Below are 27,842 nucleotides of genomic sequence, written 5' to 3'. Positions count from 1 at the left end.
AAAGACAGAGAGGAGAGAGAGAGAGAGCGAGCGAGAGAGAGCGATCGAGATCGCATGTCACAGGATATCCCATTGAGCAATTCATGGAAACTCAACTTGACCCTCACAGCTAATATTAAACCATTTGGTAATACTCTTCATTACAGGTAGCCATAGAAAAAAAGAGCTTTTTTTGATTACATAAATCCGGCCATGAAAGTGATTTGTAATCATTGCAAAAGTATCAGCGCTTTGTATCATAACATGGTATTGCTGTGATTATTACAATTTTTCATCTGAGCAACTGTTTTTTTGGAAACAGGATGCTGTCAAAAGGCGAACAGAGGTCTTTCAGCAATGGGCGGCTAAGAGACCAATGGGAGAAGAGGGCACAGACAATAGCAGACCAGTGCAAACAGGAGGGGCAATGGAAGGAGAGAAGTTCCCTCAAACTGTGAGCATTTTAACGGGAAAAAAGTGAAATTAAGACCATGCTTTACAGTTTGAATTGTATCTACAGTATATGGGTGTATGTACACCAAAATCGATTTTTAATTTCAAAAGGATTTGATTCAACTAAATCACACTAATTCAGTCTGTGAGACAGACCAACAAATGGAGTCAAAGTGTCTTTTATATTTTGTTTTTACACTAATTAAGTTTTGATTTGGAAGGAACGCACCTTTTTCCACAAAATGAGTGTTTGGGAGCTTCTACTCATTGAAGCTAACTATAAATTGTTTTGCTTTTATTGAATAAAATGACATGGAAAAAAAAAGTGCATCCATATCTGAAAAAAAGGTAGATCAAGATATTGTCATTTCACAGGAAACTGCAGTACCTAAATATCATGTGAATACGTATATAACAAACAAGGTATTTTCTTTCTTTTGTTGATATGAAATCAAATTTGATTTGCATAGCCCTGAATCACCAAAGTCTAAAAGGGCTTCACAGGTGAAAAGAGGTCATATCGAGACTACTTTTGCAAAAAAGAAGTCATACAGAAACATCTTTTCATTATAGGTACACAACAGCATCCCCTGCTCAAAGCTCCTAGAAGGGGAAGAAAAAAAATTAAAAAAAAAACATTTTGGGGAAAATCAGAAACCTTCATAAGGGACCACAGGTGGGAGGAGCCCCCTTCATGGCTCAACAGGTTGAAGTGGATGCTGCGTGTACAAAATACAGACAAATACAGTTTGTTTTTAGTTGGGATGTAAAGATTTCTACTGCGGTGGCGGCGCGAACTTCCATAGGTAGGGCATTCAAGAGTACTGGCGCGTAAATGGAAAAAGCCCTTGATCCTGCGGTCTTCTTCTTAGCCCGCGGGATCGATAACAAACCGGCATTTTGTGACCGAAGTTGTCGGGACAAAACATATGGTGATACTAAGTCGACGAGATAGGAAGGAACTAAACCATGTAACATTTTATCAGTAATTAACAACACCTTAAAATCACATCACATCTCAAATTTTGTGTTGTGTTTGTGAAAGACCAAGTTATCGGGGGCTTCAGGCCCCTGGTAGGGTCACCCATGGCAAACAGGTCCAAGGTGAGGTTCCAGACTAAACACGGCTCACAGACCCCATATTTATAAAAAGATAAATGGATTTAAGTTTCCCTCGCCCGGACGCAGGTCACGGGGCTCGTTGGCAAGCGCCTGGTGGCCGGGCCTGCACCCATGGGGCCTGGCCGGGCTCAGCCCGAAGGGATGATGTGGGTCCCCCCTCACATGGGCTCACCACCTGTGTGAGGGAACATAGGAGTCGGGTGCAAAGAGAGCTGGGCGGCGGACAAAGGCAGGGACCTTGGCGCACCAATCCCCGGGTACAGAAGGTAGCTCTTGGGACATGGAATGTCACCTCTCTGGCAAGGAAGGAGCCTGAGCTGGTGTGCGAGGCTGAGAAGTTTCCCACTAGATATAGTCGGACTCACCTCCACACACAGCTTGGGCTCTGGTACCAGTCCTCTAGGGAGGGGTTGGACTCTCTTCCACTCTGGAGTTGCCCGCGGTAAGAGGCGCAGAGCTGGTGTGGGCATTCTTGTTGCCCCCCAGCTCAGCGCCTGTACATTGGGGTTTACCCCAGTAGACGAGAGGGTTGCCTCTCTCCGCCTTCAGGTGGGGGACGGGTCTTGACTCTTGTTTGTGCCTATGCACCAAACAGCAGTTCAGAGTACCCACCCTTTTTGGAGTCCTTGGAGGGTGTACTGGAGAGCGCGCCCTCAGGGGACTCCCTCGTTTTGCTGGGGGATGTCAATGCTCACGTGGGTAATGACAGTGAGACCTGGAGGGGCGTGATTGGGAAGAACGGCCCCCCCGATCTGAACCCCAGCGGTGTGTTGTTTTTGGACTTCTGTGCTCATCACGGATTGTCTATAACCAACACCATGTTCAAACATAGGGGTGTCCATATGTGCACTTGGCACCAGGACACCCTAGGCCGCAGTCTGATGATCGACTTTGTGGTTGTATCATCGGATTTGCGGCCGGATTTGAACACTTGGGTGAAGAGAGTAGCGGAGGTATCAACTGATCACCACCTGGTGGCATGTTGGCTCTGATGGTGGGGGAGGATGCCGGCCAGACCTGGCAGGCCCAAACGTATCATGAGTGTCTGCTGGAAACATCTGGCAGAGTCCCCTGTCAGAAGGAGTTTCAACTCCCACCTCCAGCAGAATTTCTACCACGTCCCGGGGGAGGCGGTGGACATTAAGTCAGAGTGAACCATGTTTCGCGCCTCCATTGTCGAGGTGGCTGATCGGAGTTGTGGCCGTAAGGGTGTCGGTGCCTGTCACCGCGGCAATCCCCGAACCCCACCAGCAGTAAGGATGCCGTCAAGCTGATTGAGGATTCTTATCAGGCCTTTTTTGGCCTGTGGGACTCAAGAGGCAGCTGACAGGTACCGACTGGCCAAGCGGAGTGCAGCTTCGGTGGTCGCCAAGGCAAAAACTCGGATGTGGGAGGAATTCAGTGAGGCCATGGAAAGTGACTTCAGGACGGCTTCAGAGACAGCTTCGACACTGTGTACAGAGGAGATGGGGCACTACTCACCTCGACTCGGGATGTTGTGAACCGGTAAGCAGAATACTTCGAAAACCTCCTCAATCCCACCAACATGTCTTCCTCTGAGGAAGCAGAGTCTTCGGGCACCGAGGTGCGCTCTCATCTCTGGGGCTGAAGTCACTGAGGTGGTCAAAAAACTCCTTGATGGCAAGGCCCCGGGGGTGGATGAGATCCGCCCGGAGTTCCTGAAGGCTCTGGATGTTGTAGGGCTGTCTTGGCTGACACGCCTCTGCAACATCGCGTGGAAGTTGGGGACAGTGCTCCTTGATTAGCAAACTAGGGTGGTGGTCCCCCTTTATAAGAAGGGTGACCGGAGGGTGGGTTCGAACTACAGGGGAATCACACTCCTCAGCCTCCCGGGTAAGGTCTTTTTCAGGGGTGCTGGAGAGGAGGGTTTGTCGGGAGGTCAAGGCTCAGATTCAGGAGGAGCAGTGTTGTTTTCGTCCTGGCCGTGGAACAGTGGACCAGCTCTACACCCCCGGCAGGGTCCTCGAGGGTGCATGGGAGTTTGCTCAACCGCCTACATGTGCTTTGTGGACTTGGAGAAGTCGTTCGACCGTGTCCCTCGGGGATCTCTGTGGGGGGTGCTTCGGCAGTATGGGGTACCGGACGCCCTGATACAGGCTGTTCGCTCCCTGTACAACCGATGTCAGAGCTTGGTCCGCATTTCCGGCAGTAAGTCGAATTTGTTTCCAGTGAGGGTTAGATTCCATCAAGGCTGCCCTTTGTTACCGATTCTGTTCATTACCTTTATGGACAGAATTTCTTGGCGTAGCCAAAGCGTTGAGGCGGTCCGGTTTGGGAGCCTCAGCATTGCATCTTTGCTTTTTGCGAATGATGTGGTGCTGTTGGCTTCTTCAGGCCGTGAACTCCAACTCTCACTGGAGCGGTTCGCAGCCGAGTGTGAAGCTGCTGGGATGAAGATCAGCACCTTTAAATCTGAGACCATGGTCCTTAGTCGGAAAAGGGTGGAATGCACTCTCTGGGTTGGGTATGAGGTCCTGCCCCAAGTGGAGGAGTTCACGTCTCTCGGGGTCTTGTTCATGAGTGAGGGTAGGATGGTGCGTGAGATCGGCAGACGGATCGGTCTGCTGTCATGCAGGCTCTGAACCGGTCTGTCGTGGTGAAGAGAGAGCTGAGCCTAAAGGCGAAGTGTTTATCACTCGATCTACCACTCGATCTACGATCTACGTTCCTGCCCTCACCTATGGCCACGAGTTGTGGGTCGTGACCGAAAGAACAGAAGAAGCTCGGTCATCCGGGAGGGGCTCAGGGTCGAGCCGCTGCTCCTCCGCGTTGAGAGGAGGCAGCTGAGGTGGTTCGGGCATCTGGTTAGGATGCCCCCCCTGGAAGAAGGCCCCGGGGACTATGTCTCTGGCCTGGGAGCGCCTGGGGGTATTTCCGGAAGAGCTGGATGAAGTGGCCGGGGAGAGGGAAGTCTGGGCTTCCTTGCTCAAGCTGCCTCCGCGACCCGACCCAGGAAGACAGCGGTAGAAGATGGATGGATGGACGGGCAATCCAAACCTATGTTAAGTAGTGAATGCGTGCCATGCGTGTAAAAACCTTTGGTAAAAACATCACGACTTTATACACATATTAAAAATTTGTAACATAATCTACTGTACAGTTAAATTAAATAACATAAATATACAAAGGAAAAATGACATTTACCTTTGGGGCGACGTGGCTTGAGTTGGGTGGAGGCGGAGGGGAGCAGAGACGAACCCGCAGAATTTATTTATTTATTTTCTTAAACGAGAAGTTTTCTCAAACTAGAACATATCGCCGGCGATTTCCTTCTCTTTAATCCATAATAGAAGAAGCCTTTCCATTTTGTTGTTGACCGAGGTCCGTCCCCTGGCAAGAAAAGTCTTGCCCTTAGAAGATTGCCGAGCGGTTATGGCCATACTCACTAGCAAAGTTAACTATGCATGCGCTTCGTATTTTTTAATTATCTCCTGCTTCGTTTCTATTGTCATCATCCTCTTACTTCTTCCTTTACCGCCACTTGCAATTTTAGAAGCCATGTCTATCATAAAAAAATTTGCAAAGTCTTCACAACACACGGACCAGCTTGTGCCATCAAGCAAGATGAGGGAGTTCGGCTAATAGCATATCGGCATTTCTGTGATTGACATGACGCCGGCCAATAGCATATCGGCATCTCTGTGACTGCGTTAATCGACCAATAGCTTATCGGCATTTCCATGACAGCCTTAATCGACCAATGAGATATCGGCATTTCCGTGACATGCGAGAAAAGTTGTTTTTGTTGATGCAGCTAAGCGAAAAAAATGGTGCGGACACACTGACCGGCATTTTGACAGAAAAACGCCGCGGTCCACGTTGTAAGATGAAAAATACGTAAGAATACGTAAAAATTCGTAAACAGGGGTCCCACTGTACTTTCTGTTCTGTATGAATATTTGTTCCTGGTCAGTGCATTAGAGCAAAAACAGTCAGTAGTGTGATGAGGGAAAGAGGAAGAACAAAATTATAAACACCTTGTTAATCTATTTTATAAGTAGATGGCAGAACTATTTATCAAGGCTTTAATGTGATTGGGACTGCGAAATGGAAATGCCTCTTTTAATGCTTACACAATAACCAGATTTGTGACGGTCAAACGCCATTCATTAGCAGTGGAGTGAAACTTTGCTTTTGAATTCATGGTCATGTGGGTTTTGTGGGTCACATGAGTATGCAAAACATGATTGCTTTTAATGAGGACAGGTTGGTTGAATTTCCTCCACTGGTTGTTTTTATGCATACTTGACCTTCTAGAACAACATAGGCATAAAATTGTTTTTTTCTCTTTGTTTGCCTGCAGGCTTTTCTCCAAGTGGAACTATCACTGGGCTCTGGCAGCCAGTGGAGATCAGAAAAAAGTCGAAGTCTCTGATTTTCAGAGGGTCACATTAGAGGAAGCAGAAAAAAAAGAGCCAAAAATCAAATTCAAAGTTGTACCTCCCCCTCCGCCCAAACCCAAAAGTAAATCACCACCACCTCCTTCCAGGAAAACACCTCAATGTCTAATGGTGAAGCGCAAAGTTGAAGTGGATATATTCCGGTTGCACTGGAGAGAGTCCTGGATGAGTCTGAAACCACCGAAGTATCTTTTTTTTAAGGCCAATGAAACAAAAACCAAAATTCAAGGATTTACAATGATAGATGTGGTCAAAGAGAAGCACTACAAATGCGTGAAATATACATTAGAACATGAATGCACACCTACTGATGGATGGAGGCAATCATGGAAGCAGGTACATGGACTCAATATGCTCATTAAACTTGTCTTTGTGTGTGAAGATGATATTTGAAATGTTAAGGGCATGTTTGAATTTAGAGCTTTGACATTGATATCTTATGATACTTTGGCACTTACTGCCCAAAAATATCTCTTGTAGGGGTGGAAATCTTTGACTGTCTCACAATTCAATTCAATTCTAACTTTTGGGTTTATATTATTATTTTTGCTTCAATATATAGACGTGCAAAGAATCATCATACCACTTGATACTACTTCTACTTGTTTTAGTTTTTATTTATTTTACATGTATCAAGTTTTGATTGAGCATGACAACTGCTACTCTTTGAAGCTAGCTATAAATGGAGAGAATTTAGGAAATTCCTCTATTAAGAGGAATTTGGCACCTGCAAACAGCAAAAAACGGTCCAAAAATGCGTATAAAAAAATTCATATCTCTGGTTCTGTACATCCTAGCATATGGCGCTCTATAACTTTTTTGTAGGTCTTCAGGTCCTATATATGCCTAAAAAATGTCATAGCGCTAGGTGAAACGGGCCGTTTCCCAGGAGAAGTGTTCGACTCTAGGTGGCGCTAAAAATCAATTTCTTAGATTGTATGTATGAAAAGTGCAAATTTTGGTGACTTTTTGTGCATGTTTAGGCCCTCAAAAATGCGATTCATTCGGGAGAATAATAATAATAATAACCAGAGCTTCAAGCAGCTCTAACGGGCCCTCGCAGAACTGAGCACGTTGAAGTATGAACAGTTCGAGGTATGAACATACTTGGGTATGAATGTATTTGTGCATATGCAGGCAAACAGTAGAAGTCATTGTTTTAGAAAAGGTCAAATTTTCATTAGCGTTTGTTCAACGGGTGAAACTAAGGAGTTGGAATCGCAAAATCGGTAATGTTTTCTGCCACAAGGTGAATGTGTTTGTGTTTGTTGATGTCTGTAGGAAATTACTTTCATTCAACGTGTGAAGTCGTGACAAGATGAAATCACCTGGGTCAAACCAAAGCAGCATTTACTTTTAGGATAAATCTTCATAAAGAGCACTGCTGTATAGGCCATGACCATTATCAAAACATAGTATTTGATGGAGGAAATTAGGCGTGTTTCAAGGCCTGTCTAAAAAACTTCAGTGATATTACTTTGACAGGCTCAATAAGGTACATATATATGACAATTTAATTACTTGCTGCCACCAGGTGGCGCCCGCACTACGAAGAAAAAAAGTGTGGTTAGCATTGTACTCCCATGAAATGAAATTTAGAGAAGATCATCTTGGTCCAATTATATCAAGTTTTACCGGTCTGGCCAGACATCAGACTTTGAGGCGGTGTAAATATCACGTCAAATTTGAAGTCATAAAACTTGAGATTCATAATGTTCCCCATCTCTCAATATTCTTCTGACTAATTTTCAATGAATTTACTGAAACCAGCATGGCAAAGAACATGAAAGTGTAAAAATTAACTTTTTTTGTCTGCCACCAGGTGTTGCTATTGGTAATTTAGAAATGTGTCATGTAGAAGATTTAGACCATGAGTTTAAATGGTACTGTCAATATTCAGATATTTTAAAGCTTGTTCAGCTGAGTTAAAATGGTTTATGTTACTGTAGGTGAAGGAAACAATCACTTCATGTTTTGAAAGACCACCTCCATCAGATATTTCATGGGATAGTGACTATTTTTGGACCAGTTAGGCCTCTTTAGAAAGTTGATGTGGTCAACAGTATAAGTCATATACTACAACGGCATCACAGATATTGAGGAGTACAAAGACACAGTGAACTCTTACATCACCAAATGCATGGACGACGTGACACACATCAAGAGGATCACCACATGGGCCAACCAGAAGCCATGGCTAACAGGAGATGAGGGCCAGAGACAAGGCCTTCAAAGCTGGGGAGAAATCAGCTCTGAGAACAGCGAGAGCCAACCTGTCCTGTGGCATCAGGAAAGCCAAACAAGAATACACAAACAAGATAACTTCTCACTTCAAGGACAGCAGGAATGCACACAGCCTATGGCAGGAAATTCAGGCTATCACAGACTACAAACCTGCACCACAAAGCTGCAAGAGCGACATCACTCTGCTCAACAACCTAAACAGTTTCTTTGCACGCTTTGAGGAACAGAACACCACCCGCCCACAGAAAACACCACCACCTTCGCACGACCAGCCTCTGTGCCTGTCTGCTGCCAGCGTGAGGAGGACACTCTCTGCCATCAACACCTGGAAAGCAGCAGGTCCAGACAATATCCCTGGCAGGGTGCTGAAAGACTGTGCAGAGGAGCTGAAAGATGTTTTTACAGACATCTTTAACACCTCCCTGAGGCAAGCCATTGTGCCATCAGGCTTCAAAGCTGCCACCATTATACCTGTGTCAAAGAAATCCTCCCCACCCTGTTTCAACGAATATCGTCCGGTGGCACGGACACCCATCATCATGAAGTGCTTTGAACGACTAGTCCTGTCACACAAAAAATCCATCCTGCCCCCCAGCCTGGACCCATATCAGTTCGCCTACAGGGCAAAGCGATCCACTGACAACGCAATCTGCTCTGCCCTCCACCCACCCACCTGGAGAAGAAAGACTCATATGTGAGAATGCTGTTCATAGACATCAGCTCAGCGTTCAACACCATAATACCACAACAACTCACCTGCAAACTGGACAAACTGGGCCTCAGCACCTCACTCTGCAACTGGCTGCTGGATTTCCTCAGCCAGAGGCCTCAGGTGGTGCATGTTGGCAACAACATCTCAGGCAGGATCACCCTGAGCACGGGGGCCCCACAAGGCTGTGTGCTCAGCCCCCTCCTCTTCACCCTGCTGACACACAACTGCACAGCAACCCACAGCTCCAACCACCTCATGAAGTTTGCTGACGACACAACACTGGTGGGCCTCATCTCCAACGGCGACGAGACCCACTACAGGAAAGAAGTGGAGCTTCTGACCAGATGGTGCAAAAACAACAACCTCCTGGTAAACATCAGCAAAGCCAAAGAGATGGTCGTCAGCTTCCAGAGAGGCCACACCCAACACCCCCCACTGACCATCAATGGTGCTGCAGTGGAGAGGGTGAGCAGCACCAAGTTCCTGGGGGTGCACATCAGCGATGACCTCTCCTGGACCACCAACACTGCATCTCTGACCAAGAAAGCACAGCGGCGTCTCTACTTTCTGCGCAACCTGAAGCGGGCAAGTGCTGCGCCAGCCATCATGACCACATTCTACAAAGGAACCATCGAAAGCATCCTCACCAGCTGCATCACCGTGTGGGGCGGGAGCTGCACTGACTACAACAGGAAAGCTCTACAACACATCGTGAGGACAGCTGAGAGGATTATTGGTGCGCCACTCCCCTCCCTGCAAGACCTGTACACCACCCACCTCAGCCGCAAAGCCATCACGATTGTCACTGATACAAACCACCCTGCACACAGTCTGTTCAGCCTCCCGCCCTCCGCAAAGAGGTACAGGAGCCTCCGCTCCTGCACCACCCAACTCAGGAACAGCTTCATCCACCAAGTCGTGAGACTGCTGACCTCTCTCTCTCTCACCTCCTCTCTCCCACATTCAGCCCCAGCCAGAAGAAACACCTAGCTGGCAAACGAAGTTTAGGTCATTCGACACCCCCCCCCCAAAAAAAATCAAACTTTGCTCATGCACTTGCAAACTTTGCACAGACTTGCTGCTGCCATATTTATTTATAATTATACTTCTATTGCACCAGCGATTACACTTAGAACTATAACAACTACCTGAAATGCACACAACTGGGACAACCACAGTCAGAGTTGTCTTGCATTGTCTCGTACTGTTGGATTGTCTTGTCATATGCTGCTACTTATGTCTTGCCATACCTGGTTTTTGTATTTAGTTTTTAGTTTTAGTTATTAGTTTATCAACACTAGGCAAAGTAGATCTAAAATACTGCACTTTACATTACTATAGATAAGAATCTAGTTCTTCAACACTAGGCAAAGTAGTTCTAACATACTGCACTTTACATTACTATAGATAAGAATCTAGTTCTTAGGATTATCTCGTCTTGCGCACCTGCACTTTGTTATTGTAAATGTAAAACACAGAGGACAGTGAGTAACGCAATTTTGATTCCTTTGTCTGTTAAGCACATGTGAAGAAATTGACAATAAACTTGACTTTGACTTTGACAGTGCAAAGACTGAAATATTAAGGTTTTTGTCACTGGTGGCAAAGGAAATTTGAAACGTTTATTGAAGCCCTGCATAAATCATATATGTTAGCCAATCTTCTTTTTGCCCAGATGTGCCCCTATATCAGAGAATGGAGCACACTAAATGTGAAATTGATTGGGTCAAGGTTTGTGGTACCGAAAAATGTACAAAAACGGGCCAAATGGTACATTCAACAGTTGATAACTCTGGTTCTGTACATCAGCAGTACATAGTACTCGTTAATGTTTTTGAAGGTCGCGAGCTCCTACATATGCGTAAAGAATCTTGTAGCTCTAGGTCAAACAGGTTGGAACTGGCTGCCATTTTATGATCATCTGGGCTCAATTACAGCAAGTTTTGCTGATATAGCGAAACTCCAACTTTGAGGTGGCGTGCAGACCACCCCTTTTTTTGCAAAGTCGTAAAATTTGGAAACCCTTATCCTCTAAGTCTCAATGCTGTTCGAACAAATTTTTAGTTCATTTGCTCTTACGGGCTTAGCACATTACATGAAAGTTTAAAAATATACATTTTTATATGTTACTAGGTGCCACAATAATTCATTTGCAAATTAACCATGCAGATATTTTTAAATTATAACTAGTAAATGTTCTGTAAAGTTTCAGAATTTTTTAAGCTTGCACATTGGAGTTATGAAAGTTTTTGTTGCTCATGGCGAAGGAAATATGAGTGTGCAAAGTTTCGTGACTTTTAGTGCATATTTAGGCATGTTTGCAAGCAGCTATAAAGGGCCCTCGCAGACCTGTGCACGTTGGGGTATAAACAGGTTGGGGTATGAACAAGGAGTATGAACGATGAAAAATTAGTTGTGGATGACTTCAGTTGCAGGACTTATCAAATATGTAAAATTTAGAGAAGGTGGGACAGAGTGGGTTGAGTTACTGCAGCTTTTATTGTTACAGTTGTGTGACTTTCAATGCCGTATAGGCCACGCCCATTGTCGAAACATCGTATTTTGTGGAGAGCATTAGGTATGGCCAATGGCTTTTCAGATTACATTGAAGGGATATCCCTTCAAGGGCTCAGCAGAGTACATAAAAACATTCAGGAATTGCTATATTTTTTGCTGCCACTAGGTGGCGCTCGCACTACGATAAAAAATAGGCTTGTAGGTGTGTTTCACAGTGGACTCCCATCCCATATGTGACGTTTTGAAAATATCAGATCATGTAGGTCCAATTACAATAACTTTTACCGTTTTGGCGAGACATCGGACTTTGAGTTGGCATAGAGGCCATGACCTCTATTGAAAAGTCATAAAAGTTAAGAACCTTCTTGTTCCCATGTCTCAAAGCTTTTCTGACCATTTTTGAGTTCACTTAGTCAAACAGGCACAGTACATAAAAGTGTAAAAAAATTACATTTTTGTCCGCCACTAGGTGGCGCTGTAAATGATTTGGAAGTATATCACATAGCTGTATTAGGGCATGACTTTTAAAGTCCCTGCAAAGTTTCAGATTGTTTGAAGCTGTTATAGCTGAGTTATTAAGGTTTTTGTCACTCTTGGCGAAGGAAGTATTAAACATAATTTGAAGCTCAACCCCCATCTTTCATGTCATGAAATCTTCAAGATATTTGATCTATGTGTGCCCCTCAGTCGGATGATGATCCATGCCAAAGTTGAAGGTAATAGGGTGAACCGTTTAAGAGAAAAAGGCACTAGTTTGAGACCAGCTAATGTCTAAGAATGGGACAAAACTGCACATTAAAAACATTCATAAATTTTTTTCTGTACATCCTAGCACATCACTTCTATTGACTTTTTTGTAGGTCTTAAAGTCCTTCATTTGCCTACAAGGTTTCATAGCTGTAGGTCAAACCAAACAGGATTGACTGTAATCTTTCGAATAATGACAATTTTTGCAGCCACTAGGTGGCGCTATCTTTAAACTGGAATATATGTCTTCAGGAGAAGATTTATATCCAATGTGTGAAATTCTGAGAAGATCAGATCATCTGAGTCAAATTACAGCAGCTTTTACTGGTCTGATAAAGCTTTGGAATGAAAATGGACGTAGAGGCCTCGCCCATTATCCAAACTTCGTAAAATTTGGTGGAGGTCAGCAGGGCTGTATAGAGGATTGTCAGACTTAATTTCAGCGATATTACTTTAAGCGGTCGCTGCTCGGGCCCTAATAATAATAACCTGGAAAGGAACAATAGGGACTTCGCAGTGGTCGCTGCTCTGGCCCTAATAACTAGAGCTGCAAGCAGCTATAAAGGGCCCTCGCAGAGCTGTGCACGTTGAGGTATGAACAGGTCGGGGCATGAACAAGTAGGAGTATGAACCTGTTGGGGTATACGCATGTTGGGGTAAGTGAACATTAGAAGTCAATGTCTCAGAAAATGTCCAAATCTTATGACATATGACAAACCCGGTCCAACAAACTATATAGAAACGCAAAAATGATGTTATATTATTTTGTTCCACACAGTGGTGTTAGCACTACGATAAAATATAGTCCAGAGAATAATAATAATAATAATAATAATAATAATAATAATAATCTGGAGAGGAACAATACAGACCTCGCAGTGGTTCATAGTTGTTCCATAAATTGAAACGTCGAACAGATGGCTCAAATCAAGAGGAAAAAGTCGCGTTTTATAATCCAAAAAATACGTTTACTTAAATGGGATTTCTCCAAATCTGCTGAACTTCAGATACAAAAAAGATGTGGATTGACATTTAGCTATCTCATAATCATGCTGACTATCATTCAATCAGTGGTAACAGATAAAACATAGCGACCTGCTCTGTGTTACAGGTAAAGGGTACAATGCTGTCAGAGTGTTTAGAGGAGAAACAATCCCAATGGGATATTTTGTTCGACAGAGTTGTAATCCCCATTCCAGAAATAGGAATATATCGACTTCCTGTATGGGCAGGCACCTGGAAGATTATGAATTTTACATTCAGACAGCAGTGGCGAAAGTGGGATTGTGGCTGGCCTTCTTTGGAACAAAGTAAAAGTAACAAGTTTGATGAAATACAGCAACTGTTGGAGCAGGTTTGTAGACATATACTTTTTTCAAATTTTAGACAATCTCCGAAATATTTTTTATATAAAATGTAAACTATATGACTGTTGTCTCAAATAGGATGAACCTCAAGGGTGGAAGGATTCATGGAGGCTTTCAAAGGCTACAATCAATGAAGAAGACTCTACAGTCTTTGTGGTCACAGCTGCACTTATGAAAATAAATGATGTGCTACTGACTGGGTGGAATAAGTCCTGGCTGATTGCTGCACCTATTCTGGAGGAAGGCGAAGAGGATAAGAAGATCTGGAGTTCTTGCTGGCTTTACAGGCTCCAGCTCAGGTGGGATAACACCTTTCAAAAGAGCTACCATAATATGTTGTTCATGTGATTATGAAAACTTTCAAACTCTGTTCTACAAAGAATATTATATATATATATATATATATATATATATATATATATATATATATATATATATATATATATATATATATATATATATATATAAAGTGGACCCCGGGTTACAGCTTCCCTGGCTTACATTTTTTTGCGATGTTGTTGCGATGTGGAATACTGAGTTTTTTCGTCCCCTCTTAACAGTATTTTCCCCGCTTTGCGACAAAAACAACTGTCATGACCCTAGGCTGTATTTGTGTTGTTTTGTCTCCATCTGCAAACATTTTTAGGTAATTGCTCTTATTTTCTGTTGCCGTCAAACTTGCCTCTCTGCAACGCGTTACTACAATGCTGGTCTGCTATTGGTCAGCCTCACGCTTTTCAAAATGGAGAAACGGTAAAGCTTTGTTCAATTGTGAGTGGTTACCAAACAGTATTTATAGTACATTTTATTGTGTAATTCAAAGTTGAAGGGTCCCAAGATTGTTAGTGATGTTAAAGAGAGAAGTAAGAAGATGATTTATATGAAAACGATGCTAGAGATAATCAAGAAATACGAAGTTAGCCTAGCCTAGGCTGCCCTTACTAGGGAATATGGTCATAACAAGCGCCACTCAACGGTAAATAAATCCTTTCTATATTTTTTATTTATGATGTTTTCTGATTGTTTCCAGATATATTATATATATATATATATATATATATATATATATATATATATATATATATATATATATATATATATATATATATATATGTAGCACTTCCTATATTATTTGGATACCAATCTTTAATATGTATGTACAATTTTGGATGTTTTTACCTGGGGTTCTCAACGCATTAGCTATTTAATATAGGTTTGGATTGCCCGTGTTGCGCAATTTTAAGGATTTTTGGTGAGAATAGTAAAATAGCCTGGAAAAATAAATTGTCCTTTCGGGTTTCTTTTATTTGAAACTTCAAATACACCAGTTTACGGAACAGCTAAGTGGTCTGCAAGGGAGTGTGCAGGGAAGTAAAAAATGAAGATTCATATAGTCTTACAGGAGTGAACGCCTACAAGATATAAAAAAAAAAAAAAACACCCCTCATGACTGGAAGACTGGCAGTAATTAAAACATAAAGGGAGGCGAAACAATGATGTACATTATGTCAGTGTTGGACAACCCCGCCCTTCCGGACTAACACGTGGAATCACCATCGGAAAGACTGTCAGAACCCGAAAACGGAAACTCATATACATTAAGACAAGGAGGCAACACCTGGTTCGCAGTTATCATGGTAGAAATAGACTTTGAAATGAGGGACTTAACCAAAGGCAGGAAACAAGGCAGCAGAGCAAAATCCCAATAACAAGGAATGGAGTCAGCACCTTCAACAAAATAGAATACCAGGGACCAGACGTGAGCCAACCCAGGGGGGTCAAAAGAGGAGTTAGCCCCCGGAGTCATCCGACGGACATAATTCTGAAGAGCAGTCAAATTCCGAAGCGCTTGTTGAATGGTATTGCCAGAGCCTGTATGGTCTGGGACATATGTGTAACACGTCTCCCCAACAATCTTACAACCTGTGCTGCAAAACCATAGCCCGTAAAGCAGCAACCTCTTCCGAAAATGCAGCAGTGGTGGCAGCAGAAATATTAAGGAACTGCAACAGTGCACAGCAATTAATTTCCACGTTTGCGCACCTCCCCCAAACCAACTTGCGGAAATAAAGATTGAAAACAGCAACCCCCCCCCCCCCCCCCAAATTTCGTATTCCCAAGGGACACCTGATTCTGTTGTCATGCCAGCACCATCCATTGAATATGAAGACAAAACAGTAAACCGCTTAACATGCCTTGCAACCAGAGGATGGTGCTCCACACGTTGCATGTAAAAAGAGTGGTCGGAGAGCTTGACTAAAGAGCACAGGCCACTCCAATTAGCAGGTAGTGAAAAATAGGCCTTATGGCCACATACCCAATAATAATTATTATTGGGTGTGTGGCCATAAGGCCTATCAGTCAAAATACGACTCCCTCGCGGTGAAGGGGCAATATATGAACATGGTGTGAAGGAATTCATATATTAGGTTGTTATCATTATGTGCTTATTTCTTGTCTAGAATAGCGTGCATTGCTATCCATGTGTGCAGTCCGAGTTCATCTCGCCCCAGTCCTTAGATAAAGCTGTTGACGCAGGAAAGTGTGAGCTGGGACCTTGGCCCAGCTGTTGGTGGCGCTTGACTGGCTCCTTTTTGTTATGTCTTGTAAGGTGCAATGCTTTGCTGAATTAATAAAAACCAGGCAGGGGCGCTTGGGCAGTTGAATTAGCGTTGGAGAACACACGAGTTCATTTGTCCAAAAATTTTTCCCTATCCATGGTATGGAAAAGTCTATCTTGGCTGGTCTGAGTTACTCTTTTTGCTGCTTAGCAGCTAGGCTTGCTCTAGTCTTCTTTTAGAGATTTCTCTGACACATGGGTACCTAGAGTTAGTTCCCTTATCAAAAACAGTCGTGGAAACATTACATTTACTAGCAACCGTCCTCTTCACTGGGTCAGCAGAGCATCTTGGACACTTCAGGCATTCCATTTGACGTATTTCATTCAAAGGGGAACAGAAAGACTGTATTTCTTTACACAAAAACGGGGTCAACTGGCCCACGGACACCATCCCATTGCTGACCACGCAAATAGGAAAAATGGAAAGTGGGGCCGATGAACAGTGTTTTGTGATGTTAATGCCAAGATAATCTCCAACTTGTTTAATGGCGTCATTTGCAAAACGGGTTCCACTGTCACTAGAAATTTTTGCGGGAATTCCCCACCTGGGAATAATTCCCCTCAACAACGCTTTTGCCACTGTGTTAGCAGTTTGTTTTGAAGTAGGAAAGGCTTCAACCCACTTAGACCACATGTCAACCAGACAGTGCTTTTTCCCCTCCGATGGCGTGAGCTCAATGAAGTCCATCATGATATGTTCTAATGGACGTGTAGGTGGTGGATGTGCAGCCAACTGTGGGAGCTTGACCCGTCGGCTTGCATTCAGTGTGGCACAAATCATGCAGGCCTCACAGTGTTTCTGTGCAACCATAGTGAAGCCTTTATGAACCAGTGTGTGTTAATTGCAGATAACATCCCTCCTTTTGACACATGATCCAACCAATGTGTCAATTTAGCAAAAAACAGAAACAAATGTTTCGGAAGGCAAGGATTTCCATTCGGATCTAGTAGTCATGTCAAAGCGGGCCCGTGACGATTTCCATGGAGCCCTCTCACTAGCTGTAGCAAATTGTTGCATGTCATGCAGTGACGCAGTCAAATCAGATGTGACATTGGAAACGGGTAAACAGGTGTGCATGTGGGTGAGTGGCTTAATTGCAGCCACTTTGGCAGCCACATCAGCGGCAGCATTTCCCAAAGACACAGGGTCGGAAAAATTGCTGCGTGCGGAACATTTACAGACTGCAATGGATGATGGTAACAAAATGGCCTCCAGGAGCTCGGCAATCAGAGAGTGGTTGAGAACCGGCTTCCCGTCAGACTTTAGGAAATTCCGACATTTCCACAAAGCCCCGAAATCATGGACCACCCCAAACGCATATCTGGAGTCTGTTTAAATGGTGACAGACTTGTCCTTAGCCATACGAAAAGCCTCAGTGAGAGCAATGAGCTCGGCTGCCTGCGCTGAGAAGTGACATGGGAGAGGGCTGGAGCACTCCACAGCAAAATCTGAAACAACGGAAAAACCAACACTGTTAGTGCCGCAGGAATCGAGAGATGCAGAGCCATCAACATACAAAATCAGGTCAGGGTTAGCAAGAGGGGTGTCTTCTAAGTCAGTAGTAGAGTAGAAGGTCAAGTTCGGCCAAGCAGTCATGTGGTTCACCATCGTCAGGTAAGGGTAAAACGGAGGCCGGGTTTAAAGTGATGCACCATTTTATGTCAACATTTGGCATGTCCAAAAGGCATTTGTGGTACTTAAGGTACCTGGAAGCAGACAAATGGGAAATTCTCTGCCCCATAAGAATGAGCGAAACAGCATGAGGTACCAAGAGTGTGAGAGGTGCATAGCCCACAATGTCACAAGAAGCAGTCAGTGCCTTTTCAGCAGCCGCAACAGCACGCAGACATTTCGGAAGACCCGTTGCTACCGTCCAATTTCGCGGAGAAATATGCAACTGGGCGAAGCTTGTCACCATGCTTCTGTAGTAGGACAGAGGTCATACAATCCCTGTGCTCGTCAACAGCTTGAGTAAACAGTTTAGAAGAGTCAGGGAGACCGAGCGTTGGAGGTGATTGCAATGCTGCTTTCATGTCCACAAATGCGGTCTCAGCCTCTGTGGTCCAAATGAGACGGGATGAGGGTGTGAGACCAGGAAGATATGTGATTGCACGAAGTGGTTACTCAATTTGGGAAAAATTTGGCACAAAACAACGACAATACCAACACATACCTAAAAAAGACAACATCTGCTTCTTAGTGATAGGTTTGGGCAATGACACAATAGACTGGATACGTTTGGGGGGCAAGGCCTTTCCCTGACCAGAAATAACATGTCCCAAAAACGTAACTGTCTCTTGAACAAACTGTAATTTTGTGACAGACTAGCTTTGTGACCTTCCTCGGCAAGGTGTTTGAGTAGAGCAACAGTGTCACTCTCACACTGTTCTCTATTTGGCGACGCTATCAACAAGTCATCCACATACTGTATGAGAGCAGTATCTGGAGCGAGCTGCAGAGGCTCCAAACTGGAGCACAGAGCCTGATTGAAAATAGTTGGGGACTCACAGTAGCCCTGACACAATCGAGTGAATGTGTAAGGCTTCCCATCAAACATGAATGCAAACCAAAACTGCCTATCCGGATGCACAGGGACACTGAAAAAAGCATTGGACAAGTCACCCACAGAAAACCACCTACAATCAGGTGGGACTTGAGGCAAAATCATATATGGGTTTGGCACTGTAGGTGCTCGAGCATGAACAGCAGCATTGACAGCACGAAGATCTTGAACAAACCGCCATTCGTCAGCAACAGGCTCATCACAAATTTTCTTCACTGGAAACAGGTGTTCTCACTGGAGAATTGGGACATGAAACAATGACCCCTGCTTCAAGCAAAGAATCAAAAACAGGCCGGATGCCTACAATGGCTTCAGTCCTGAGTGGGTATTGGGGCAAATTTGGCCAAAAATCAGATTTAGGTTTGATCCTGATGGGGTCAACCCCTTTGAATAACCCAACATCATATTTATGAGAGGCCCAGAGAGTAGTGGACACCTCAGCCAGGGCATGAGGAAGTTAGGACACATCTGTGTAACATGTGTGAGTGGGAGGGAAAATCGTGCTGTTTGAGCTGTCAGCTTCCTTTATAAGTTCGAGAGACCTGAGAGCAGGTTTGTACATGCTGTATGACATTTTAAAGATATCATGTGATGGTGAATGTAAGATCAAAGATGAGTGTGTGGGTGTCCAATCTGTAATGTGTGGCTTGGGACCAAGCTCCTCATAAAATTGCAGTTGTGTGTGTGTGTGACTGAGACAGAGACAGCACTCCGCAAAGAGTCCCAATAGAGCGTATCCAATGTGAGATGATCATTAATAACAGAAAAAAACTCCCGTTCAAAATCACAGTTGGGGCCCCGGGCAATACGGACAACACAGTGAAGGGTATGATCCGACATAAAATCAGCCTGTGGTGAAACCACAGTTCCCACTTGTTCCAACAATTCTGATGCAGTGGATTGTGGAATGAGCCATTGATAAACATACTCTGAGCTCATTGCAAAATTATCAAAGGAAACTAGGGAACATGTAGGCCTCGTGACCTTGAGGTCATCTGGTGTTGAGATTAGGTTGAAGCCCAGTGAAAGCATCAAATCTCACCCCAACAAATTTACTGGACAGGCCATAGACAGTAAAAAAAACTATGTTTTAAAGAGATGTAAAGCAGGTTATACTGAGCCCCCTGGTCAATGACCCTTAATGGCTTTGTGAACCTTTCCTTCACTGTAATGCCCACAGCACTAACTGAGTACACAAATCGGCCAGACATTTGACATCTTGGCAGGTCAGACTCTTTTACAACAGAATGTGTAGCTCCTGAATCCACAAGGAATGTAATATCTTTTCCCGAAATGTTCAAAACAATCGATGGAAACTTTTTGAAAGCCTCAGAATCACATTTAAGATATGTCTCCGTCGGTGTCATACTTTCTTGTTCAAGTCTATGAATTGTCTCTGTAATGTGTGTGTGTGTCACTTCCCTTATCAAATGCTGGAGGCTGAGGTTTCGTCTCCGCCGACTGCGCCTCTTCATCTTCCTCTCGCCCTCAGTCCGACTGGAAGTTAGACTGGAACTGGTGTGCTGGCTCTTGCCTCTGCTGGCCTGGATCACGCCTCTGGGGTTTCTGTCCCACTTGTCCGCCTGACATGGCCTCTCCAGGGGCGATCTTGGCCCAGAGGTCTGTGCTTCCGCTGATGAAGCATCCCTCATTTTGTTGTGAGGGTCTTTTTTGTGGCCTCCTCCTCTCAGTATATTGTTCACCTTTAGCTCCCCCCCGTGATGATGATTGGCCTTACAACGTTATTGCTTTCATCATTGTGAGTTGAGCCTTGTGCATGGTATCTTTTTGACGCTTGTCCTTTTTGTCTTTGTGTCTGGCTACACAATCCTCAGCATGGATGGCATGGTAGCGTATGTCTTCTAGGCGAGCCTTGTTTTCGCAAACACATGACTTGTTGACAGTTTCCACTAGGGAAGCCAAAAGGCCGTTACGGAAAGCATTGCTAAGGTGAATCTCCCATGGACTGGGCGTTGCCTCCAAAACAGTGGGTTCTGTGACGCCACTGTTGTCCTTGAAGACCTTGTACAGGCGACTGAAGCGGCACTTTGTGACCTTTGACATTGATCCCTGATGTCACGCTTAACATCCGAAGACCAACTCTTTCCTCAGGTTACCCGGGAAAACCCTACTCTGGCCAAAAATGGACAACACTCGGTGGTTGGTCACAAATTTAGAATATGCATAAATGTATATGTTTTTCTTCTTCCCAATTGAATTAAAACAGTATAATTTGAACTTCAGTTTGAATTCAAATAAAATTTAGAAACTATTTATCTCACCAAAATCGTTGCGATAATGTTGAGTTCATTGGATAGACGTGAAGTCGACCGGATCCACTCCAGGAGTTGGTCCTTGAGCTTTGAGTTGCTTGAGCTTTTTTTGAGGTAGAGGGGAGTCTGAATTACACCCTTGAGGCCACCCACCGACGTCCGGACGTTCACCGACGGATCTTCAGCTATCTCACTTCTGACACCAAATTGTTTTGGAATTTTAAGGATTTTCGGTGAGAATAGTAAAATAGTCTGGAAAAACAAATTGTCCTTTCGGGTTTCTTTTATTTGAAGCTTCAAATACACCAGTTTGCAGAAGAGCTAAGTGGTCTGCAAAGGAGTGCGCAGGGATAAGTAAAAAATGAGGATTCATATACAGTCATATACAGAGTGAACGCCTACAAGAAAAAAAAAAAAACAACCGCTCAGAGGGGATGTAATTAAAACATAAAGGGAAGTAAAACCATGGAGTACAATATGTCAGTGTTGGATTTATCTTTCAAGGATGTCTAGCTGCACAGAAAGTTCAGGCTGCACAGAAAGTTCCCATGTATGTTAGGTGAAAGGGCCTTTGTTAAAACCAAAACCAGGTGGTCAATGAACAACAAAACATTATAATAATATAAGCTAAATACAGTGGGCCCCCGTGTTACAGACTTAATCGAATTAACTTGAATTGCTCGTATGACGGGCAATCCAAACCTATGTTAATTAGTGAATGCGTGCAACGCGTGCAAAAACCTTAGGTAAAAACATCACAACTTTATACACATATTAAAAATTAGTAACATAATCTACTGTACAGTTAAATAACATAAATATACAAAGGAAAAATGACATTTACCTTTGGGGCGACGTGACTTGAGCTGGGTGGAGGCGGAGGGGAGCAGAGACGAACCCGCAGAATTTATTTATTTATTTTCTTAAACGAGAACTTTTCTCAAACGAGACCATATCACCGGCGATTTCCTTCTCTTTAATCCATAATAGAAGACGCGTCTCCATTTTGTTGTTGACCGAGGTCCGTCCCCTGGCAAGGAAAATCTTGCCCGAGCGGTTACGGCCATACTCACTAGCAAGGTTAATTATGCGTGCGTCTCCTTCGTATTTTTTTTATTGTCTCCTGCTTCGTTTCTATTGTCATCATCCTCTTACTTCTTCCTTTACCGCCACTTGCAATTTTAGAAGCCATGTCTAACAGGTAAAGTTTGCAAAGTATTCACAACACACCGACCAGCTGTGCCATCAAGCTAGATGAAGGCGTTCGGCCAATAGCATATCGGCATTTCTGTGATTGACGGGACGCCGGCCAATAGCATATCCGCATCTCCGTGACTGAGACCGTGACTGTAACCTTAATCAACCAATAGCATATCGGCATCTCCGTGACTGAGACCGTGACTGAGACAGTGGCTGTGACATTATAAGACCAATAGCATATTGGCGTTACCGTGACATGTGAGAATAGTTATTTTTGTTGATGCAGCAAAGCGGAAAAAATAGGACGGACACACTGACCGGCATGTTGGATAGTTCGTAAGACGAAAGGTTTGTGCGCAAGAGGGGGACAAAAAACGCCGCGGTCCACTTTTGTAATATGAAAAGTTCGTAAAAGAGGGGCCCACTGTACTGGTGTAATTTTCCATTACACCCGCCATATGACAAATTCATCTTACGAGCCCAACAGCGTAATGGATTAATCTCGTAACCAGGGGGCCATTGCAGATGACGATAAAATTGTCTTGGTGTGGATTTTGGCTTGCAATAGTAAACCAACATATCACAGGTTGGTAAAATAATTAACTGAGTCAAACTAACTCTGTTTATTCACTCATTTAATTTGGATTTTGGAGGACAAATTCTAAATTTTATTGATTAAAACAACATTTCCATTGGTAATATCCCTACATTTTCTATCGCCGCTTATCCTCGCAAGGGTCGAAGGCTTCCAGGTACCTATCCCAGCTGACTTCGGACAGTAGGCAGGGGACACCCTGAACTAGTTGCCAGCCATTTAAAGGGCACACAGAGATGAACAATCATTCATGCACCCAATCACACCCAAAGATAATTTATTAGGTCCAAAACACCTGCCATGCATGTTTATGGAGTGTGGGAGGCTTGGACAGATCTGACAATCATGGCAGCACACAAAATGAATTATGATTAGACAAAATAGTCAAACTAAAGGTAAGATTTTAAGCCCAAGCCCAAACCCGACCCGAATTTTGGGCCAGGTCAGGCCTAAAATGTCATTCATTACGTTCGGGTCGGGTCAGGCCGGGCTTCTATCTCGCTGACTTTTAAAAAAAAAAAAAAATATGTTTATAAAAATGTATACTAAAACGATGTGTGGAATGTGCATACTAAACTAAGGAATACTAGTTATTAAAATAAATAATTTGGATGAAACAAGAAAAGGCGCTGTAAGGTAATTGCTATTTAACTACTAAACGAGCCGCAGAGCCAGAGCATGCTCTGCGCACGTGAACGCCGCCCTATTAATATTCTTAATATATCTTTTCCCATTTATTTGATTTGCATTATTCTATTTAAAGCCTTGTGGGCTGCAGTATTTCTCCACGTAATTAGGCAAGTACGCACCAATGACGGACGGCCTTAAAATTTTTCCCTTCAACTCTTAAAAAAACATCATACATATCAAAATAATATGGGTCAGTGCTTCTGACAGTGCTTCTTGTGCTTTAGCGTGCACATACCAGCCACAGCTATATACTATTTTTGCCTAAATTTTTTGCGCCCAGCAAATACTTTAATGCTGATGTGATGGTTAAGCTGATTTGTCTCCACAACATTTCAGTCATGTTTGAGGGTGATAAAAATGAACACACAGCAACACTATCTTACCCTTCTACTCTTTCCTCAGTAGTGCCAGACTCTAAAACCACATGCTCCATAAACTTTAATTTTCTTCTTTTATGGCAGTCCTTAATTTCTTCTCCCAAATAATATTGACTGTAGCTCAAATAGCTTTACTATGGTAATATGAGTCTTTCATAATGCTATGTCCTGGTTCATGGTTCATGCAAGGTCTTGCAGTCCCATTAATTGGGGGAAGGGATAGACTCCAGTCCCTCTCCAACCCTGCAACTGGCTAAATGAGAGCACAGCATACCAAGCAGTGAATGCTGTGACAGAAGGACTGAGACCAAGGCTGCCATCACTTGTTCTCTTTACTGTGTCCAAACATGTGAAACTAACTGATAATATGTTGTGCCCGCAGGTGGTGTAGATCATCGCTACAATCCCATCAAAGGCACAGCAACATGCTGACAAGGAAACGTAATCTTCTCAACACTTTCCTCACATTGGACCTGAATGATTGTAATATTGAAACCACAGAGTGGTGGGATTCTTGGAGAATTTGGCAAAGATGGAAACAACCAGGAGAGAGTGGCCTGAATGAAGTAACAGACAGGGACTCAGAGGATTCTGAATTGTTAAATGACACAGAAGAAGATGAAGAAGTAGACAATGATGAGGAGAAAAATGGGTCAGTAGAAAAAAAAATAAGGGATGAAAGAGACTGGAGTGAATACAATAAAGAAGATAGAGTTAATAAGGAAGAGAACAACGATGTGTCAGATGAGGAAGAAATAGAGGATGTAGACTGGAGTGAAGACAAGAGGAGGATGAAGGATGAAGGAGTTAATGAAGAAGAGGAAGTTAAGAGCAAAGAGATTGAATGCAATGAAGAGGATATAAATATGACAGGAATGTATAATAGAGAACATGATGAAAATCAGACTGTGTCTTACGCAAACGAAGATACAGAAAAAGAAGAAGAGAGCCAAGAAGATGAGGAAAGGCAGGAATTTAATGAGCAATATGAAAAACTTGAGGAGGACATTCAAACACATGAACTGGAATTGCAGAATAATAACACAGACATTCATAATAACTTGGAGGAGAAAGATGAAAATGGAGACAACAGGATGACTGATGATGAAAAGGAGGACAAAGTGAATGAAAAGTGTAATTGCAAAATTGTAGATGTGAAAGACTCAAACAGAGCAAATGAGCTGAACAGAGACAATTATATTGTGCAGAGTAAGAAAAAGGAGGATGAATTAAATGAGTATGATGTGGACAATGGCATTAAGACAAATGAGAATGAGCAGGAAAAGATTGCGAATAGGACAAAATTTAATTGCATGGATGGGAATGTAAAAATAATAGAGGAGTATGAAAATACAGTGAAGGAAGAGCAAGTATACGAGAGCATCACAGTGCAGCTCAGAGAGATACTGAGATTGATTTCAAAGGGGGAAGAGAAAGAGGAAGATGAAGGGGTAAACCAAGAATTAATGAAAATACAGGATCAAGTCAAACTGTCAGCCAGAGATACACAGACGGACACAATTAAGAGACAAGATGATTCTAATGATGAGGAGAAAGTTGACGAATTTGACACTGAAGAGCCGGAGAACGAGAAAGAGGAGGCTGAAGAGAATGAGGTTGAGGAGGAGCAAAACTGCAAAAAGACTGGGGAGGAAGAAGAGGACAAAGCGACAGAGGAAAATGAGGACAAGGTTGAGATGGAGAAAAACAAGAAAGACACTGAAGGCAATAAAGAAGAGGACAAGGAGATGGAGGTAGAGGAAGATGAAGAGGAAGATGATATAGAGGAGCAAGACCTGAGTAAAGAAATGGAAGAGGAAGAGGAGCAGGAAGAGGAAGTTGAAACTGAATATAAAAACAAAAGTGATAGTGAAGAGGACAAAGAAAATGACCAGGATGGAAACCAAGAGAAAACAGATGCAGAAGAATATGATACTAATAAAAGGGATGATGAAAGCTGTGAATTGTACAACAATGTTACAGATAGCAAAACACAATCTCATTTTGCGTGGGGTGAGAAAAAGAAAGAACAGTTCCAAAGGACAGATACAGAAAAATCAAAGGATGCAAAAGAAGAAAAGGAGGATGAAGTTGACGTTGAAAAATATGTCTGTTTTGATAAAAAAAATATTGGAAATAAAAACGTCTACAAAAGAGAAGTATATAATGATAATAATGATGAGGAAATGAGTGAAGAAGATGATGTTGAAAGCACAGAGGGAAGATCACTCAATAAAGACCAACAAGCCAAGAAGATCACAGAGAATTCAGATGAAGAGGCAACCAAGAAAAATGATGATGGTAACATAGAGGAAAAGAAGGACCAGAAGTCAAGAAATCCAATCAAAGGCAAACCAAAAGTCCCACTTCATCTGCAATTTCACAATCTGAACTCTTCCTTCTCCTCGTGGAAGCAGTCTTGTATAGTGGCAGTGGCTCATAGGACAAGCGTTATAAATAATGGAGATGACAACATAGAGGGAGAGCAAGAGGAGCTGAAGGCTTGGCAAGAATCGTGGAGGGTCTATCACTGGAAAAAGCCACACGAGGATGAAGTGGCACGTTTCTCCACAGAGCATCAGTGGATGAAACACATAGGAGTGATGTATAAAGACAACAGCTTGCAAAATAAGAAATGGACTCTGAGCTGGAAGATGACTAAGAAGGATGAAGACACAAAATAAAACTAGAGCTGCAAGCAGCAATAACGGGGCCTCGCGGACCTGTGCACGTTGGGGTATGAATTGGTTGGGGTATGAACACGTTGAGGTATATGCCGGTGAACATTAGAACCCAATGTTTTAGAAAAGGTCAAATTTTTATAAGCATTTGTTCAATAGGCTCAACTAAGTAAATAGAATTGAAAAAATGGTGTTATATTATTTCCTGCCACAAGATGAAGCTAGCACTATAATGGAATGTATGTTTGTTGATGTCTGTAGGAATAGACTCTCATTCAATGTGTGAAAAATTGTCACAAGACGAGATCATCTGGGTCAAATTACAGCAGCATTTAGTTTCGATAAAGTCATAATGAGCACTGCTGTATAGGCCACGCCCATTATCAAAACATCGCAATATATGGTGGAGGAAATTAGATGTGTCTGAAGGCCTGTCAGAAAAAAATTCAGTGATATTACTTCAACAGGCTCAACAAAGTACATACATGTAAAAATATAGCTTTTTCTTTTTCAATATAGTTCTCCCTTCCGCCTTTCTACGAGCCAGGTGAGTGCTCTTGCTTGGCTCCGTTTTGTATTGAAAGCTCAGCTGGCCGTGTTGGACAGCTCCCGGTGACCGCAAAGCAGCCGCCATGATTTCTTCCTGCCCCCTGCTTGAGATGTTGAACGTTCCCGAAGCTGATTGGCTGACGCGGCGCGTCACGCGACAAAAGTTCAATTTTTTTAACTTCTCGGGTTACGCGTAATTACGCACCACGCGTCGCTCCATCATGTCCATCGCGTCGCTCGACGCGTCATCGCGCGAACTCCATTGACTACAATACAAAACCGAATGCTCTTCGCGCTCCATCTGAACGTGGCATGATAATGGTCCCCACCAAATTGGAAGTTGATCGGGCCGACCATTTAAGAGAAGAAGGCAGTAGCTGAAGACTTGCAAATGCACATAAATGGGTCAAAATTACTCATTAAAAAATCCGTAACTCTATTATTGTGCATCCTTTCATATGGCTCTCATTGATTTTTTTATTTACGTTTTAGCATCCTACATATGTGTAAAAAATTTTGTAGCTGTACGTCAAACCAACTGGGTTTGGCTGCAATCGTTCAACGACATTGACAGTTTTTGCTACCACTAGTTGAGTTCAGGTATGGACTTTCGTACCATGTCTGAAATTGTGCGAAGATCAGATTATCTGGATCAAACTACAGCAGCTTTTACTGTTCCATTAAATCTTGGGAAGTAAAAGAGGCGTATATGCCACGGCCATTATCAGAAA

At 43.2% G+C, this 27,842-nt stretch overlaps 1 protein-coding gene across 1 annotated transcript; it reads left to right on the top strand.

Annotated features, from left to right (window-relative positions):
* Positions 1–302: 302 nt before the first annotated feature.
* Positions 303–26,672, top strand: LOC148411282 (uncharacterized). The gene is made up of 6 exons (XM_088435406.1): positions 303–433; positions 5,879–6,311; positions 13,307–13,549; positions 13,641–13,861; positions 24,264–24,618; positions 24,679–26,672. The coding sequence occupies exons 1-6, from the start codon at positions 303–305 to the stop codon at positions 26,563–26,565; spliced, it is 3,270 nt and encodes a 1,089-aa protein (XP_088291532.1). The 3' UTR covers positions 26,566–26,672.
* Positions 26,673–27,842: the final 1,170 nt, after the last annotated feature.

The sequence above is a fragment of the Hippichthys cyanospilos genome, chromosome 15 (genome assembly GCF_059441005.1).
Source record: "Hippichthys cyanospilos isolate Australia breed blue-spotted pipefish chromosome 15, RoL_Hcya_1.0, whole genome shotgun sequence".
Lineage (NCBI taxonomy): Eukaryota > Metazoa > Chordata > Actinopteri > Syngnathiformes > Syngnathidae > Hippichthys > Hippichthys cyanospilos.
The sequence above is the reverse complement of the archived record's forward strand: the minus strand, read 5'-3'. Positions and strand labels throughout refer to the sequence as shown.